Genomic DNA, 18,824 nt, shown 5'->3' on the forward strand with positions numbered 1-18,824 from the left:
GCAAAGCAGTACTTCCCGACGGACGAAAAATATAGTTGTCTACCACCAGTAGCAACCTAAGTGCATTTTGAGAAGGTAAGCACGTATAATTTTGAGGATTTGTTCGCTTACTTTCCCGCTACTCGATGACTAGGGTGAGGGGAGGGAGGTATAAGAGAGAGAGTGGCGGCCATACTCGCTGCCATTTTGTAACCCCAGCAACTATGTCCTTAAGGTGGTCAAGCAGTCAACTGAGAGATCTGATCTTTTTCTGCTCTGTTTTGTTGTTGAACATAACATCGGAATATGTATCATCAATAAGTTTCGAAAATCGATGATGGCTTTGTTGAAATTGTTGCTTTTCTATGTAAAGTGTTTTCAGGATTCAGGAACATTTTGGCTAACGTTGAAGAAAAGTTCATGGGTACATATTCGACGAGAAAGGCACTATCACCACTAGGTGGATTAATCTGGTTTTTCTTTACTCTATCGGCATAATTCTTTCACGATTGTGTCTGTTGCACCTCGTTATATTACGAGTATCTATATTTGTTGCTATTTGGGTGTCCACTGACATACAAATGGACCCAATGTATTTTGAAGTATGGGTTGCAATACAGATAATCTTAGGATATTTCTATTGTAGCGCATGCTTGCGGAATATAATCTACGCTACTCTTAGAACCTCAGAGTGCAATTCTGATAACTTAGCATTAACTAGTGATCTAGGTCATCCAAACTATTCTGGAATTAAAACCTTCAAGCTTTACACTCTTGTATCTCTTTACATACTTTATTCTTCCACGATTACCTCTGTTGTATCTCATAATTTGTTGAGTATTTGTGTTACTTGTGCATCCACTGACATACATACAAATGTTCTTTATGGCATTTGGAAGTGTCGGAAATTACCCAAGAATTCCTCTAGGCGTTCCTCTGAAATTCCTCCAGGAGTCCCTCAGAAATTCATCGTGATTTTCTCTGAGAATATCTTTACGAGTTCCTAGGGAACGCATCAGGATTTCCAGTGAAATTCTTCAGGAGTTTCCCAGTAGTTTCTCGAAAATTTATTCAGCTATGCTGGAATTCCTTCAGGAGTTCCTCAGGAATTACTTCAAAAACTTTTCGAAAAATCCTGCAGGAGTTCCTCAGGAATTCCTCCCGAAATTCACCGAGGATTTCACGGGAGTCCCCCAAGGATTTCTTCAGTAAACATACCAATCGTCGGTCTGAATTCCTCCTCCTGGCCTACCTGAGCGTTTCAATCTTTTAAGATGATCTTGACGTCGTGGCTTGGGCAGCGATCGTACTCGCGTTCGAGCTGCGCGTAAAATGCGTCCTTGTCATCATCAGTGCTTCCGGAGTGTGGGCTGTGCACGTTTATTATGCTGAAATTGAAGAATCGGCCCTTGATCCTCAACCTGCATATTCTTTCGTCGATCAGCCATGGATCCTGTCCAACACAACTCCTGCAGCGCTACGATGCCGAACCCGCGGTCCTTCATTAGATCGGCGAGTATGCGGGTGCTCCCAATGAAGTTGAAAAATCGGCAGTTTCACGTACCGAGTTTCCAATCGCAAGTCCTTTTTGTTCGTTGGGGTCGTTGCCGCTTCGTATTATTCTGTTGCTGATTTTCCGTTACAATGGTTTTTACGGCTGGCTCGTAGGGCCTGACACCAACCCCTTTTCTGGAGGACCATACCCAAGTAACAATTTTGATTTTATCAAAGTTTTTTAGCGATTCAAAAATCCTAAACATAAAACCATTGATGCCGACTTGAAAATGCTCTCGAGTTCTTGTATGCCTCAATAAGCCCACGTTCTGGCTAGTTGGCCCAGTCTTAGGGGCTGTCCATAAACCACGTGGTCAGGGGGGGGGGGGTTTGGCCAATGACCATTTTGTATGGACAAATAAAAATTTTTGTATGGACTAATGACCACGCGGGGGGGGTGGGGGTGGGTTGCGAAGTCCCAAAAAATGACCACGTGGTTTATGGACAGCCCCTTATTAGGGTCTACAGGACTTCGTATGCAAATCGGCTTAGGATTTCAGGTTGTATCATAGTTTTATCAATCTTCTAAATAAAACCATCTTCTGACTTGTCAAATAATTGTTTTGATTATTTTTCACTCTCAATGTTCGATCGTCAGAATAAATTATGCTTGGTTGTTTATCCAGCCATCAATTGGAAAGATGCAGATATGGAATTCAGATTTGTTTTCCTATTTAATACGTGTCAGGAGACATACCACGGAAAATTTGTGGTGAATGTGACTGTGACAAAAACTAAGTGCGCCATACAAACTATGCATAATTTGGAAGTTAAATGCATTTAATTTACTCGGTGGAATTTGGTGCAAAAAAGGTTTTTTCAACACAGCGGAGTTTAAAAGACATTATGTAATTTTCTGACAAAATAAAATGACGGAAACGTGTTGTATGGTTTAATTTGATCTTAAGCAGTACGTGAAATCATAAAATTGAATAATAATTTTTCTGTATTTACATAAATTATCCCGGCTAAGCGACATATTTTTCTGATAAAACTCTGTGTTCCTGATGATTCCTCCAATAGGGCTAACCCTCCTGAGGTAGTCATAACTGAACTCATGATAGAGCTAGCGGTTTTATCACAGCATTTTTTGGTTTATGTTACGGCCACGAAATCTTTTGTTGGTTTTATGCATTGCCTCACAGTTTTTTTTGTATTTGTTTACAAAAAAATCTCTCCGACAACAACCGCAAATGCAAGTTTTATTGAAATGATATATAATAAGTGATAAAACCAATTCATGTCTACTTGCAAGACTTTAACTGAAGATGTTTATGGCATAAGTTATATGATAGTTTTATGGAACGCAAAAGGTTCAAAGTAAAAAACTACCACATAAAACTAGTTTAGAATAACAAGTTTCTTGACATGCTTGTATAAAACCAGGATAAAACATGAATAAACCTTCAAGGCATGCTGATTGTTACTTGGGAGTGCACAGTTGAGCTTAGAGTCCTTCCCTGGCACTCGGACGTAGATCAGCCGCCCCTAACATGGGGATCAGACGCTGTTGTGAGCCACTCCTTCTGGAGAACAGACGCTCAGGTTTCCCGAAGCAAGCCCCCCCCTTCCCTGTCAGCCTACGACCAAAGTTCCCACCGGGGTTGGTAACCCGATCTTCCCTAAGGTTGCTCATAGTTTCCAGCCGGTACCGCGAGGAGGTAAGGATAGGAGTTGCTGGGCAGAGGCTAGTGGATCACAATGGGATCTGAATTGCGCAGCATACCCAGCCTTTACCGTGCCGGAAGCGGCATACTAGAAACCGATTTCTCCATCTCTAATACAGGTCGGACTCGATTATCCGGAGTCGGGTCCGGATGCTTCTCAAACGTATATCTGGGGGACGGAATGATCTATAAAGGTGAAATTTTGACATTTTATCAAGCCAACTTTGATTATTGGTCAGCCAAATTTTCAGCTTCTTACAGCATTCCGTTTGCGAGATATTGTTTTGTGAAACGCCAGAACCCGACTCCGGATAATCGAGTCCGACCTGTAATAGTCATTGAACATACCTAGCATATCAAATTGTAAATCAACCACGATTGATGAACGCTCTTTTCCGACAATGGCGACGTCAGGGCCTATCGTAGTGCTAATATTGACTCTAAACACTACTTGGTAATGGCCGAACTGCTCCCAAAACAACCGGATGTCACCTCATTATACGCACAAAATCTCGTAGCAGTGCTTCTGGAGGACGGCGAGCTGGATGTATGGCCTCTCTAGAAGACTACTGGGGTATAGTAGAATCAGCCATAAACATCGCAGCGGAGAGCACCATCGGGTACATATGTGAAAAGGATCGACGGAAAGAATAGTTCGACGAGTAGTGCAAAGTGATTTTTAGAGAAGAAGAGTAAATTAGTATGTCAACTGAACTCATGAAGATGGGCTCAAGAAACTTAGCCACCTGTCTGCACTGGTTGATAGTCAGGATCTGGGAAACCAGAGGAATGGGAGTTGGATACCAGAGGGTTAAACGAAAGGAGTAATTTTCCCTATTCACAATCACAAAGACAATCATTCGGAATATAAGATCTTCCGAGCAATCACAGTTGTGAATGCCGCCTACAAATCAAATGAGCTCGCGGGAAGTTATCAACTGACCACGAGTTTGCTGCATTCTACGGTGACTATAGTTGGATGGATGCAGAGTAGGGCATACATCGAGAGCGCCGCGCAAATTCTGCAAAGTTGGTATTTGCTGCTGATTCTATTGTCACAAGAAGGAGTGGAACGCAGAGACATGCTATGTTAAGCAATAGCTTAGTTTTGTTATAATTCGATGAAGAATTTAATAAATTCCTGAAGGAAGTGTTTTCAGATCAATGAGCTATGTATAGTCAGACAATATGTACAATCACTGGTAACTCTACTGACATCAACTTTACTGTTTTATTTACTTTACTTCATTATGAGTAGTACACACATACATGGTATATAATAAGTATATTTCCAAATAATGACCATCAAACTCAAATTTACAAATCTTCGTGAAGTAGTACTATATTAGTCCTACAAACATTAATAAGGAATAAACCTATCACGTTTCACAACACTAGTAATGCCACCACACGATGTAGAATTTAAAGTATTTTTTTGCCATAATACAATAAATTAATCGGAAAACTCAGTCTATTTGAAATAACACGAAAAAATCTACAAGCATAAAAAACAATTATGTTAACAAATACTTATTACACAGAGATTGGCTTATGACCTAACTGTTGTAATACTTATAATGTAGGTATGGCTTACAAACGCTAAGATGACTTGGTTCGTTATCGTTTTGTGGTTCGTTTAGTATAAAATTGTAAAATCGTTACAAGAAAAAGTTTCTCCCCTAATGGCTAGTGAGTGTTTGGAATGACTGGTATCTGAGCACGAGGATTACCTCAAATGTTTTTTTTTGGCTAATCATGTTTTTGGAATGTTCTCCCCTTCGGCTTGCGAGGGGAGATGATGAGAGCATGGTTCATTGTGTTCGGTTAGTATTTTTCCACGTGGTGCGCAGCATCACCGTTAACCTGTTGCTTCTTGTTGCTGGCGAAATCCTCGTCGTCATCGTTCGTCGTCATCGCCTTCGGTGGTATGTAGTAGAACCAGGCACCGAAGAAGAACAGAATGGAACAAGCTTTGCCTACCAGTGCCAGTAGGAGCATGTACCTGCGAATGGGAAAACAGTCAAACGAACCGTGAATAATTTAACAAGACATCTTCTCAGCAGTTGACTCACTTGCTCATAAACGCATTATCGTACACCAGGCAAGCCCCGTGGTCGTCGCACGATTCCTGCCACAGGATGCACGTTTCGTCAATCAATCTACCGAAAATCATCGGCGCCGGAATCGTGCCAAGTATCCGAACCTTTATCCACTGGATGCCCAAAGCGAATGAACGCTGATCGTCGTGAACGCAGCGGAGCGTAGCCGAGAGGGCCGGCATCGTTGCCAGGAAGGTGAAAAACATGACCAGGAAGCACAGGGCCACGAACAGCCACAGGTGGTTGCATTGAGATTCGCACATGGTATTCACCGCGTCGTAGCTTCGGTAGGGTTCATCAGAACCGAAGGTAGCATTTATGCAAGCACAATCCTTGTACACTTTGGCGTTTTCCAGATTCACCTCTTGGGCACAGCCAGCGTGGCAAGGGGAATAGTACATTACCCCGTCGGCGCCGCAAATGGGTTCATAATTCATCTTGCTACAGGTGCATTTGCTGTTGCATGCGCTGTCCAGTGTTTTCGGTAGGAAAAACACTTCCGTTGCGCGGGCGTCCGGTGTCCGAAGATTTTCCCGCGGAAAGTACGAAGCGGTTACGCCGGCAAAGGTTAGATTCGGGCAGGACAGGAAGAAACAGATGGTGAAAAGAGCAGCAAACACGGTGGCAAACAGGCAGAAACGAATGATTCCGGAACAGGATAGGTTGAGTTTTTTAACCAGATAGCCACCGAGGAAGGTTCCTCCTCCACCGGCGGGTACTGTGATGATTCCTGGAAAGGTAAAATGGGAAAAAGAAAATTTCAGTTCCAAAGACTGAACGTTACTGGGTTCTCAGAGACATTTATAGAAAAAATCCCTGTAGGAATAAAGGAAAACTGTGGACTAAGGAACACATGAAGAAATCCTCGAGGTATCTTTAAAATACAGGGGGTGACCAAAATGTTTGGCATAGCCAACTTTTTTTCTCACAAAAAAGTTCAACGTGCTATAACTTTTCATAGAGTGCATTAAAAAATCTCAAATTTTGACTGTTTGTCAACCTATTATACTGCCGTGAATAGCATATCAGTCCCATCTTTGCTGGATTTCCTATGCAAATGGGACAAATATGCGATTCACGGCAGTATATGTGCATCATTGGTACAAATTTGGGCTCAATTGATTAATGTTTCGCAAAGTTAGAACCGTTCGGGTAAAACACTGTTTTTTAGAAAACTCATTTTTGAGCTGTCATATCTCGGAAACCAGTGAACCGAATTCAATGAAATTTTGAACGTACACTAACAATATGTATATGCTTCACAAACTATTAAAACATAGGTTATTTTAAAATGTTAAAATAAGGTATCATGGATTGACCCTTTTTGAATTTTTCCCGAAAAAATGTAATTTTTTTACATCGATGTCAATTAATTTTAGTGTTGATATCCAAAGATTTTCCACTTCTGTTCTCAAGTTATCTCTAATCAGATATATTAGAGCCTATTTAGATTGAAGAAAGAACATATTTAGTAATGTTTGTGTGGTATTGTAAATTTGACTTATTTTCCTCTATATGGAGAAAAATTTCAACCCGGTTTAACTTAATTCGCCGTGAGAAAATATTACATTTTATAACGTCGTATTAAGTATTAATATATTGTTGATAAACGTTAAAAAATTCATTCAATTCGATTCACTGGTTTCCGAGATATGAGGTTTCCAAAATTAGTTGTCTAAATAATAGTGTTTTACCCGAACGGTTCTTACTTTGCGAAAAATTAATCAATCGAGCCCAAATTTGTACCAATGATGCACATATAATAAGTTGACAAACAGTCAAAATATGAGAATTTTTGATGCACTTTATCAAAAGTTACAGCTTGTTGAATTTTTTGTGAGAGAAAAAAAGTTGCCTATCCCAAACATTTTGGCCATCCCCTGTATCTGAAAACTGAAACAAGAAGATATGAGAAGCATAAAAAATACGAATGTATATGGCATTGGTTCCCTTATTAAGCATGTGGCTCTTATTTTCATCCTACGAAAAACAAAGGATTGAAGCGTTTTTTATTTTTTTTTTTTTGGAAGTGGCACGCATGAAAACAAAAAGAACGGAATCAATCGGTGCCGTATTCGCTTGTTTTCGAATAGGATGATATATAGGCCTTTTCAGTTGACAGGTCCGTGTCTTCTTCTTCTTCTTCTTCTGTATGGGTCGACGTTCTCACCGGAACTTGGCCTGCCTCTCTCCAACTTAGTGTTCTTTGAGCACTTCCACAGTTATTAATTTGAGGGCTTTCTTTGCCAGCCATTGCATGAATTAGTATATTGTGAGGCAAGCACAATGATACACTATGCCCAGGGAGTCGAGAAAATCTTCCCGACCGGAACGGGAATCGAACCCGCCGTCTCCGGATTGGCGATCCATAGCCTTAACCACTAGGCTAACTGGAGACCCAGGTCCGTGTATGCCACTGTTTACAACTGCCGAATAAAGGCACAAACGCTAAACTGTCATTTTCATTGTCAAAGGCCCCCAAAATCAGCTGATTTTAAATGTCTTCTGAATAGGCCTATTAAGGCGAAACTGGAAGCATTTCCTCATTGTTTTGGTTGTTTTAATTTTTAATAAATTTCGAAGCAATATTTTCAAAATCGGTTTTCGTGCACATGTAGCGCACGGATCAAAGTATGTTCTGATTTTTTTTTAAAGTTTTCCATTTTTCCAGAAACCATTTTTTTGTGAAACTATATTCAAAAATGGTTTCTGCATAAACGAAAAACATTTTGCACCACGAAAAAAAATCAGGAGGCTTAATCCATACTCTACATGAGCACGAAAACCGATTTTGAAAATATTGTTTCGTTATTTCATAGAAAATCAAAGACCAAAAGGTGAGGAAATGGATCCAGTTTCGCCTTAATCAGTACCGTAATCGCTTGTTTTCGAATAGGATGAATTTGGAAGCGTGAGATTACTGATGGCACACATACCCCAATTCGGCGTAAGTATGTAAAGCTAAATCAGCGTAGTGGTAACAATCCTGAGGTATATTTCGGAGGGTATCAGGGTTGTTATAGAGGTTTTCAGAGGTGTTTCAGGGTATTTAAAGCGGATGCCAGGGTTTTTTAAAATGTGTCCAGGAGATACTAGGAGGGGAGTGTTTAGCGGATTTCATGAGGTTTTAGAGACGTTACAGACGTTTCAGGAGAGTTTTTGGGGTGTTTCGAAGAGTCTCAAGAGCGTTGGAGGGGATTTCTAAGGGTTTTCGGAGGCATTTTAAGAAATTTAATAAGATTTACAGCAGGTTTTGGAGGGTCTCTGGTTCGTTACAGGGCGTCCAAGGGGGCTTCAGACAGTTTTTGGAGGCATTTCCGGAAGTTTCAGAGGTTTTTCAGCGGGTTTTGGAAGTGTTACATAGGCGTGTTTGGGTGTTTCGGAGAGTATCAGGTGCGTTACAGCGGGTTCTCGGAGGTATTTCAGGAAGTTCCAGCGGACTTTCAGCAACTTTCAGTGAAGACATTTACTAGGGTTTCGAAGGGTTTTAGGTGCGTTACGAGAGGTCCGTGAGAGGTTTCCGAGCGTGACTGATACTTAGATGTCCAATAAATCTTCTGAAAGTTCAATAGATAGTATCAGATCAATCAGGATATCCTAGGTCATCCAACCTGTTCTTGGGTTTAGATCCTAAGGTCTACGGGTGTAACTATAACTTCTTTCTTTAAACAAAGCTAAGATTTGTCATATAATGTCCAGTAAGTCTTCTGAAGCTTCAATAGAAAGCAACAGATCTATTGGGATGTCCTAAGACATGCAAACCATTCTAGAGTTTACATTCTAAAGTCAACGAGTGTAACGGTACCTTATTATATTATACAAAGCTACGATTTGTAATCTATCATCACAGACAAACAGACGTCTCACTCTACTAACTTTCTATCGTTTCCCTTTTTAACGGATTATTCAAATATTCCGTAGTTCGCAAATTGCTCGCTCATGGCGCTCGCATCGCTATTGTTCCTGTTTAACGTTTGCTGACTACCACTATCTACTCAGTGGGTTTGCGTACCACAGCATAATTAGCATTGGGCGATTATGTTTGCTTGACGATGATTTTTATCGTAATTTATGCCAAGTGATATGTCTGTTTGTCTGTGCTATCATGTCCAGTAAATAATCGGAAGGTTCAATAGACAGCATCCAAACCGTTCTTGAGATTACATTCTCAAGTCTACGGGTGTAACGGTAGCTTCTTTCACTATACAAAGCTACGATATGTAATCTATCATGTCAAGTAAATCTTCTGAATGTTCAATTGGCTGATGTGGAATATTTTAAAAGTATCTTGGAATGATTATTGGTTTGAACCCAGTCTAGTTATGTGTAGTTACTATTTTTAGCTTGAAGAACTAATATCATAGCCATAATTTTTACCCAAAAGGTGTTTCTTTAAATGATGGATCACTAATAACGCGCGGAAATAACAAACTTTGAAAGCGAAGTCAAAACGCTGTGTAAATTCTCAAACGTATCATTGTCGTTATCCGTAAATTCGTTCCGGTCCGAGTGCCTAGTATTTCGGCAAGGCGAATCATTTTCGAACTGTGATTGCCGTGTAAAGTTTTCGTTTTATCTCACTTGACCACCGCCATTGGACCAATTGACCATCATCATTGCAACACACTATTCGATGCCACAGTTGACCCTTACGAAAATGTCTAGCCTGGCTAGAACCCCGCCGTCAGTCGGACCAACCAACATTGTAAAGCGCACTCCTCCAAGTGGGATCAACACAAGTACGATGACGAATGACTCAACCAGTGCTGCCAGCAGTAAAACTAGTGTCAAAACAAACAAGCGTTCTCGGACTGAAGATGAAACTGAGAATGACCGGACTGATGCTGATATGAATGACCAAGTCGATGCTCCTCTAACGCTGGAAAGTGCTGTAGCGAAGCTAATGAACCAGTTCAGCCAAACCAACTTGATGATAGCCAACCTGCGAAGCGATATCAATATGGAAATTGCAGCGGTGAAGACGGTTTTAGAAGAAAAATTAGCGAATGTTTCCCAGGAAATCAACTCTCTCCGGAACGAGTCTACTTTGAAATTCCAGACCACAGATGTTGTGCTTGACTCTCTTCATGATAAAGTGGAATGTATTTCTCATTGAGTTGGCAACCTCGGGAACAGGAGTGACCTAATAATTAGTGGCATTTCGTTCATGAATGGCGAAAACTTGAATGTGTTTTTTGAAGCTATTTGCAGACAAATTGGTTACAGCGAAAATTATGTTCCGATGGCTGATGTAAGACGCATTAATAATCGGCCACTGAAAGACGGCGATGAGAGCCTGGTTATCGTAGAATTTGGACTACGGAACGCTTGAGATGATTTCTATGGGTGCTATCTGCAAAAACGAAATCTCACGCTTCGGGATTTGGGACTGGAGTCGGAGAAGCGTGTGTACATCAATGAGAATCTCACATCGTTGGCGCGGAAGATAAAGGCGGCGGCTTTGCGATTGAAGAAGGCGGGAAAACTAACGGCAGTGCACACCAAATTAGGCGTCGTCCACGTGCGGCAATCAACGGGCACACCCTTCGTCGTAATAAGAACGGAAGATGAGTTAAATCAGTTCTTGTAGTTTTATATTTTTATGTATGTACTCCTTCGTGTAGCTTTCAAAGTTTGTTAATCAATGTTCTTGTTTTTGAAAATTGTGTGATGTTAGAAATAGTTTTAAGATTTTCGATAATCCTGTATCCCTCTAAAAATTGCTTTCCGTTTTTTGTTTGAAATGTCCTCTGAACAAGACCACACTCTGACAAATATCCCTGGGGCAGTGCTGAATACAGTCCTAGTTTCTAGCAAATTTAATATCTGTCACGGTAATGCGCAAAGTTTGTGTGCGAGGAAGATGAACAAATTAGATGAAGTACGACTGGCGCTAATAAAATCGAAGGTAGAAATTGCTTGTTTCACGGAGTCTTGGTTGACGTCTAATAATAGTGATCGAAGCGTTGCTATTGATGGGTTCTCCGTTGTCAGGAACGATAGGTCATACCGACGTTGAGGTGGAATTATAGTCTACTACAGAAGGCCCATATAGCCGAGGCGGTAAACGCACGGGTATTCAGCATGACCATGCTGAGGGTGACGGGTTCGATTCCCGGTCGGTCCAGGATCTTTTCGTAAAGGAAATTTCCTTGACTTCCTTGGGCATAGAGTATCTTCGTGCCTGCCACACGATATACACATGCAAAATGGTCATTGGCAGAGGAAGCTCTCAGTTATTAACTGTGGAAGTGCTCATAGAACACTAAGCTGAGAAGCAGGCTTTGTCCCAGTGAGGACGTTACGCCAAGAAGAAGAAGTACAGAAGTCACCTCACGTGTTACAAAGTCTTCAATACTACACTTACACAGAGTACGGAGGACAAGACGGAGTGTCTTGCCTTGGAATTTCGAGTAGATGGATCCCGAATCCTACTAATGGTGGTATATAATCCACCAGAAAACAACTGTTCTTTGTTTATGGAGGAAAAAATCGCCGAGTTCTCCAGGCGCTATGAAAGTATTGTCGTCGTTGGGGATTTCAATACGAACATGCTAGAATCCAGCAGAAAACGTAGCCAGTTTGAGTCAGTGTTGCAGACTTTTTCGATGAATTCCGTAAGTGGTGAACCCACCTTTTTCCACGACAGAGGATGCTCACAATTGGATTTGTTAATAACAAGTAGTAGTGTAAACACACTTCGTTTCGGCCAAGTAAGCTTCCCTGGTCTGTCACAACACGATTTAATTTTTGGCTCGATTGACATTGACGTAACTCGTTCTACCCTTACACGTACTTACCGAGATTACCTGCACTTCGACGAACAACTCGTGTACAATTCCATACATTCTGTGCCCTGGGACGAGTTCTATGCTTGTGAAGACGCAGACCAACTGTTGAATTTCTTCAACGAAAACGTCAAAAGAGTTCATGATCGCTGTATTCCCTTGCGAACAAGCAAAAATCGACGGAAATGTAATCCATGGTTCACCGTTGATGTGCGCAGAACGTTGTTGGACAGGGATCTTGCTTATAAGGACTGGTTAAGAGCACCTTCGGAATTGAAACCAACCAAAAGGGAAGCGTATAAAATGCTGCGGAATCGTGCGAATGCGGCAGTGGCGAGGGCGAAGAAGCAGTACACAGAAAATTTTTTGGACAGCCGAATTCAATCGGGAGAATTATGGAAAAGAGTGAGAAGGCTTGGGATTGGCAAAGACAAGACAGTTCCGGTATGCGATTTTGATCCTGATGAGATAAACCGCGTATTTCTGGAAAACCATAACAACAACCAAACACACAACTCTGATGATGTCACAATTGCGTCAGCTCAATCAGCTTTCTCCTTCTGTGCGGTACAATGGTGGGATGTCGTCAACGCCATTAAATCCATTAAATCAAACGCGATTGGATTAGATGGCCTGCCTATTGCATTTTTGAAAATTATCCTACCTTGGACGGTACAACACATTACGTACATGTTCAACAAATTCATTGAGACGTCATCTTTTCCCTCCGGTTGGAAGCATGCATAAATTTTACCACTGCGAAAGAAACCTCACGTGAATACTTTGACCAACCTTAGGCCGATCAGTATTCTTTGTGCCCTATCGAAAGCATTCAAAAAGTTCTTCAATGGCAAATGTCTGCTCACATTGATCAAAACCGTTTACTGTCCGAGTATCAGGCTGGCTTTCGCAAAGGTCACAGTTGTAAAACTGCTGTTTTGCGAGTTCAGGATGACATAGGATCCGTGCTGGATAGAAAAGGTGTTGGCATTCTGTTATTACTGGACTTTACCAAAGCTTTTGACACGGTGTCTCACCTAAAACTATGCAGCAAATTGGTGTCACTGTTCAAGTTCTCTGTTGAAGCTGCAAACCTAGTGAGGTCTTACCTTCACGGACGAAGGCAAACAGTTTTTTGTGACAATAAATCATCAAAAAGCGCTGCTGTAATGTCTGGTATACCACAAGGGTCAGTGCTTGGACCACTGCTTTTTTGTTGCTTCATAAATGACCTTCCGGCCGTTCTTAAGTACTGCTTCATTCAGCTATACGCAGACGATGCCCAACTTTACATTGCCAGGATCAGCCAACGATCTAGTGAACTGATTAGAATAATGAACGATGATCTTAAACGAGTTGCTGAATGGTGTCGGCGGAATGGGTTACTGATAAACCACAATAAGAGCAAAGCCTTGTTTTTATCTAATCGAGGACGCAGTACAGCAGAATCGTTACAGGAAATTCAAATGGAAGGAATGACGATTGAATGGACTGATCGAGCCAGCAACCTAGGATACATTTTCCAGGCAGATCTTCAATGGGATTCTTTGATCGCGCAACAATGTGGTAAAATATATGGAAGTTTGCGCACATTAATCCACACCACTCACATGGTATCTACTGCAACGAAGCTTAAGCTGTTTAAGGCACTGATCCTACCCCACTTTTTGTTCGGAGATGTTCTACATGTTAGTCCAAGCGTCACTGCGATGAATCGGTTACGATTAGCACTTAACGCGTGCGTAAGATATGTGTACGGGCTTGGTCGCTACGACTCGGTATCTCATTTGCAGAAAAACCTTGTGGGTTGTCCACTAGCGACACTATATGCTTATCGTTCCTGTGTGACTTTGCGTAGAATTCTGGTAACCCAATCTCCATCTACATTGTACTGCAAAGTTACTCAATCGTCTCGCCCGCGAGACAAATCTTAATAACTCCGCAAAATAGAACGCTAACGTACGGTAACTCGTTCTTTGTCAGAGGTGTGGCAAGTTGGAATATGCTACCAGCTGAAGTTAAACGTTCTACCACAGAAGCAATTTTTAAGAGGGAGTGTTTGAACTACTGGAATAGATAAATTAGTAAATAGTAAAGCTTTTTGAACACGGTGTACTATCAGTATTAAAATTATTGTAAAAATATTGTATTTTTTCTCATTTTTGCCGGAAGTAGTGTTATTGAAAAGGCATGTGCCTTAAGCTACTGGATTATAAATAAATAAATAAATAAATAAATAAATAAATTTTTAAGAACTTACTTCCAGAACAAATACCCTAAAAATTTCTTAGACTGCCTAATGACCTTTAACTAGTCAGTGAACATGATTGACTATGAAGGTTTACTCTATGTAACGAGAAAGAATTTTTGATACAAACGTTAAAGTGAAGATATGACGAAGCCACATCTCGAGTTTTTATGAGCACAAATCTAAAAAACCAAAAAAATGGTTTGCGCTGAAAATTTGAACGATTAGATATCTGCTAGTGATGACCAATGCATCAACTTTTCAGCACGAACCTTTATTTAGCTCTTCAGATTTGTGGTCTTGAAAATTCGAGATATGGCTTCATCATATCTTCACCAGAAGTTCACGAATCTGGGTGGGTTAGACTAAATAACATAACTTTTTATAGCACAAATAATGACTACAACGAATGCAGATTTAAAAAAATGAGTTTAATATCCCACAAATATATATAACAACTTATTGTTCCTCGAACTACTTTGGTAAATTGTGTAACATTACTTAACGCAGTGGCAAAAGCTATTGTCATAAGTGTAGACCTGAAGCTATGGTCTCCGGAGTAGTTTGGTTGATCTGGAATATCTCAAAACTATCTTGGAATGACTAACGAAATGCAAAGTGGATCACAGTTGGATATGTAATGTTACAGTTCATTGTGAGAATAACTACTGTTACATACTGTCAAGAGCTAAGCTTTGGACGCCCCTAATATCCCAAAGGTTCATAATAATATATAGTAGAATTTAGATTGGTCCAGTAACCGCGATTGATTATGCAACATTACTCAGTATAACAGATTTGGCTGCAGTTACGAGTGTAGACCTGCAGTTCTGAACTCCAAGAAAGTTTGGCTGACCTGGAATATTCATATAGTGTCTATAAAATACATTAAAGATCTCAAGAGCTTCACGGATCCCAGTAGGTTATGTAAGCTATTGTTTATGGCGAAAACACATACAATTATTGTTGTAGATTTTAAGTATTTCACTATAGGACAGTTTGGAACACCTAGAACATCCCAGAATATAAAACACCTTTTTGATATTCTTGACCAAGGGTAAAAGAATACATATGAACGTAACCCATATGCAAAATCTGGTTTTCGAACAACTGGTATGTCAACTATTTCATTTCTCCAAACTTCATGGTCTTTAGGATGTTCTAGGTTGTCAATTAAGTCTTCCTTAACAGAGGAATCAATTTGCTATAACTTTGCTGAAGACAGAGTTCTGTTTTATTAAATGTGAGAATGTATACAGCCGTTTCTATGTTGGGGTTGTATGGCTCCAAAGGGTTGGCAGATGTCAGTTTTTTTTTTCAGAAGTCTCTCAGAGGGTACCAGGACGTTCAGAGGGTGTCACAAAGCTTCGATGGTTTTCATAGGGTCTATAAGGGGTTCCATATCCTAAAAAGCTCTTGAATCAACTTAAAGCCCCTTTAACCTAAATTTCCTTGGAACACTCTTGAAACCCTTTGCAAAGCCCCTGATAAGTAGTTTGATGAAGGGGGTATTTCAAGGCATATTAGGGTGTGTCAAAAGATTTCAGAGACGTTATATTAGAGTTTTAAGGGAGTATTTGGGGCGTTTCGGAAGGGTATCAAGTGCGTTTGAGGAGGTTTCAAAGGGTTTTCAGCGAATTTCAGAGTGTTTCTGCTGCGTGTTACAGGCTATCAAGTGCATTTCAGGGAGTCCGAGAAGGCTTCAGGGAGTTTTCGAAAGCATTCCAGGAAGTTCCAGAGGACTTTTAGCAGCTTTCAGATGCGTTATGAGGGTGTTTACTAGGATTTCAGAGGATCTCAGGTGCGATACAAGGGTCCCGAGAGGGGTTTCATGTTTCAGGGATCAGTGATCATTTTGGATCACTGTTCTCAGCGCCAGGGGGATTTCAGAGGCGTTTTAAAGCTTTTCATAAGCAAGGAATTTCAGTAAGTTTCAGAAGATTTTGAGCAGGTTTTAAAGGGTTCAGGGGCTTTAGGGGGCTTTCGGATGCATTTCAGGAACTTTCAGATATGTTGAAGAGGATTTCAGGGGTTTCGAAGAGTCTCAGGGGGTTTTCGGAGGCATTCCAGGATGTTTCAGTTGACTTTCGGCAGCTTTCAGATACGTCCTGGGAGCGTCTACTAGGTTTTCGGAGGGTCTCGAGTGGTGAATTCATGCTTACATAGCTTCTAGCGACTATGTGCTGTCGAATGGAGAGCTTATTATCTCTTTGAAGATCTCCAAGAACTACAAAATGTAACTTGTTATCTCTGTAAACTGGCCTATGAAATCGTTGAAAACTTCTGGAAACCGCTTTGAAACACTTTGAAATATCTCTGACACCCCCTGGATCTCCCTGAATCCCCTCTGAAATCCCAAAAAACGCTTTAAAACGCCTCTAAAACTGCACTTAAACTTTCTTAAGTTGTAAGGCCGTAAATCCCCCCAAAACGCCCAGGAGCTCCCTTGAAACTCCCTTCAGCGTCTTGCAACGCTGAAACTTTTTCTGAAGCAATCTTGAACTCCCTTAAACACCTCTGGAATCCTTCAACTCCGTTGCAACTTTGAAATTTATTATTGAATATTGTCAAGGCTGCAAAAGCCATTTTCAAGTAAAATTCCAACGCAGTCGAATTTGCACACTAGTTTTTTGTTATAGCGATTTGCACAAAAAAGTGGGAACAAAATATTTATAAACTTATAATATCCCTAATTAGCTCAATTAGATAGCTGTAAATAACTGATAAGTACAGTTTAAATTAGTTTTCCATTTTGATTCTACACTTACCCATTAATAACGCCGACCACACAGCGGTCACACTGAACTGATTTTCGATCAGCTTCGGCAGAAAGACCGCAAATCCCGATATGACCAGCCCCTCGGAAGCGCCCGCCAGATTCAGAAAGAAGAACGTGGGGTTCTTGAGCAGCGCCGCCAGCGCTTTGGGGATTTCCTTGATTTTGGTGAACGGTTGCTTTTGCTTGTCGGTGTCGCCCCGGTGCGCCTCGGAGACTTTTTCCAACTTTTCCGAACCGGGCAGTGCGCGGGGGTACGCCAGTATCGGTATCGCCAGCAGCAGACAGAAGGCAGCCATAAAAACGAATCCAATCCACCAGGCACCGACCCACACCTTGCTGTGCGGTGTTAGTCCCAGGCTGGAAAGTAGCAGAGCAAGAGCAGAGAGGGGTTAATAAATGGAATAGTTGAACAGGTGTGCAGCAGGTATTGTGTGCAGATGAGATGAATCCTTGTAGGTAAATGGCAATTTATGGAGGTTGATGCGAGAGCAACGCAGTGCTGGTGCGTCACTGTAGCAACGTACTCCGGTGGACAAAAGCTGTTTTGATGGAATTCCTGGCGAGTTGTTTGTTTCGTTCGAGCTTTGGTCTGGCTGGGCATTGCGAGGATTCCTGCGAGTTTAAAATTTGCTCTCTCGTAAAAATGAGAGGAAAAAAAAGCAAAGTCATTCCTGTAGTGTAGTGGAAACATTTCGCATGTGGACCGAAAACAGAACCAACGACAATTGACCAATTCACACCGCCATGGGTCCTTTGGAGCCGATTGCCAAGCAATTGTAAGGCAAACAAACGCGCCACTCCACAATGAAGCCCATTCATCGAAATCCACTTTCCCATACAGGATTACAAACGGATTACATGTTTGAGCATTTTCGCATATTCATTCATTCGCGCTGTGTAAAAACAGCACATGAGGGTGTTCGAACCGGTTGAATGGAGGATCATCATACACCATAATAACGGGACTGCGACAATATAACTGAGGAAAAATATTAAAAAATAAATGGAACTGGAATCGGGGTGGAGACATTTTCTGTGGATAAATATTATTTCTTTCGCACGATATGAATTGCTTTCAAAATGTATGTTGTTGCATAACCTACTCTATTAAATATTATCAATTATAAGAAAAAAACAACTTTCTCAACAATTGGGATTCTGATATTCTTTTCGGTTCACTGATAAAAAGAAGTGTCTTCGCTGATACGAGCCGAGAAAAATGATGCGGAAGCTGCGTTCTAAACAAACTAAGCAGTTTATAAGTCAATTGCACCACCCACTTAGTAATGTCACAGTCAAACAAATTGATTCAGAACAAACTACCACGCAAGCAGTGCATGAAAAGGTTTTCACCGAACGAATCAAATTTTTCTTTTTTCCGCTTTTCAACCCAAGTGGTATGTAGCTGTATCCCTTCGTTGATGAACCGCCTCAGGAGCAAGTAGAAGCCAGAGCATTCGAAATTGCTACAAAGAGTGAGCAGGGATGATTCAAAGGCGTGTTACTCTGTGAATCTTTCACTTTATCGGTGTATATTTTCGATTTTGAGAACACCTGATTTTAATCCCACTATTTTAGTAAGTGCTGGTTACTCAAGGCTGCCAAATTTCAGGCGCACCCCATACTGGTACGCCCACATGGCAATGATTGCAATTTAAACCAAATTCAGAATTATGCTGGAATTCCTCAATGAATCATAATTTCACGACT

At 41.0% G+C, this 18,824-nt stretch overlaps 1 protein-coding gene across 4 annotated transcripts in view; it reads right to left on the reverse strand.

Moving 5' to 3' along the window:
- Window positions 1–4,391: 4,391 nt before the first annotated feature.
- Window positions 4,392–18,824, reverse strand: part of LOC115255819 (solute carrier organic anion transporter family member 4A1) — a 129,869-nt gene continuing 115,436 nt past the window's right edge. For all 4 annotated transcript variants that reach the window (XM_062850161.1, XM_062850160.1, XM_062850159.1 and 1 more), the window contains 3 exons: window positions 17,104–17,471; window positions 5,273–6,029; window positions 4,392–5,202 (listed from right to left, as the gene is read on the reverse strand). In XM_062850161.1, the coding sequence (XP_062706145.1) occupies window positions 5,025–5,202; window positions 5,273–6,029; window positions 17,104–17,471 (1,303 nt within the window). In that variant the 3' untranslated portion in view covers window positions 4,392–5,024. The remainder of the gene's footprint in view (window positions 5,203–5,272; window positions 6,030–17,103; window positions 17,472–18,824) is intronic.

Source organism: Aedes albopictus, chromosome 2 (assembly GCF_035046485.1).
Source record: "Aedes albopictus strain Foshan chromosome 2, AalbF5, whole genome shotgun sequence".
Lineage (NCBI taxonomy): Eukaryota > Metazoa > Arthropoda > Insecta > Diptera > Culicidae > Aedes > Aedes albopictus.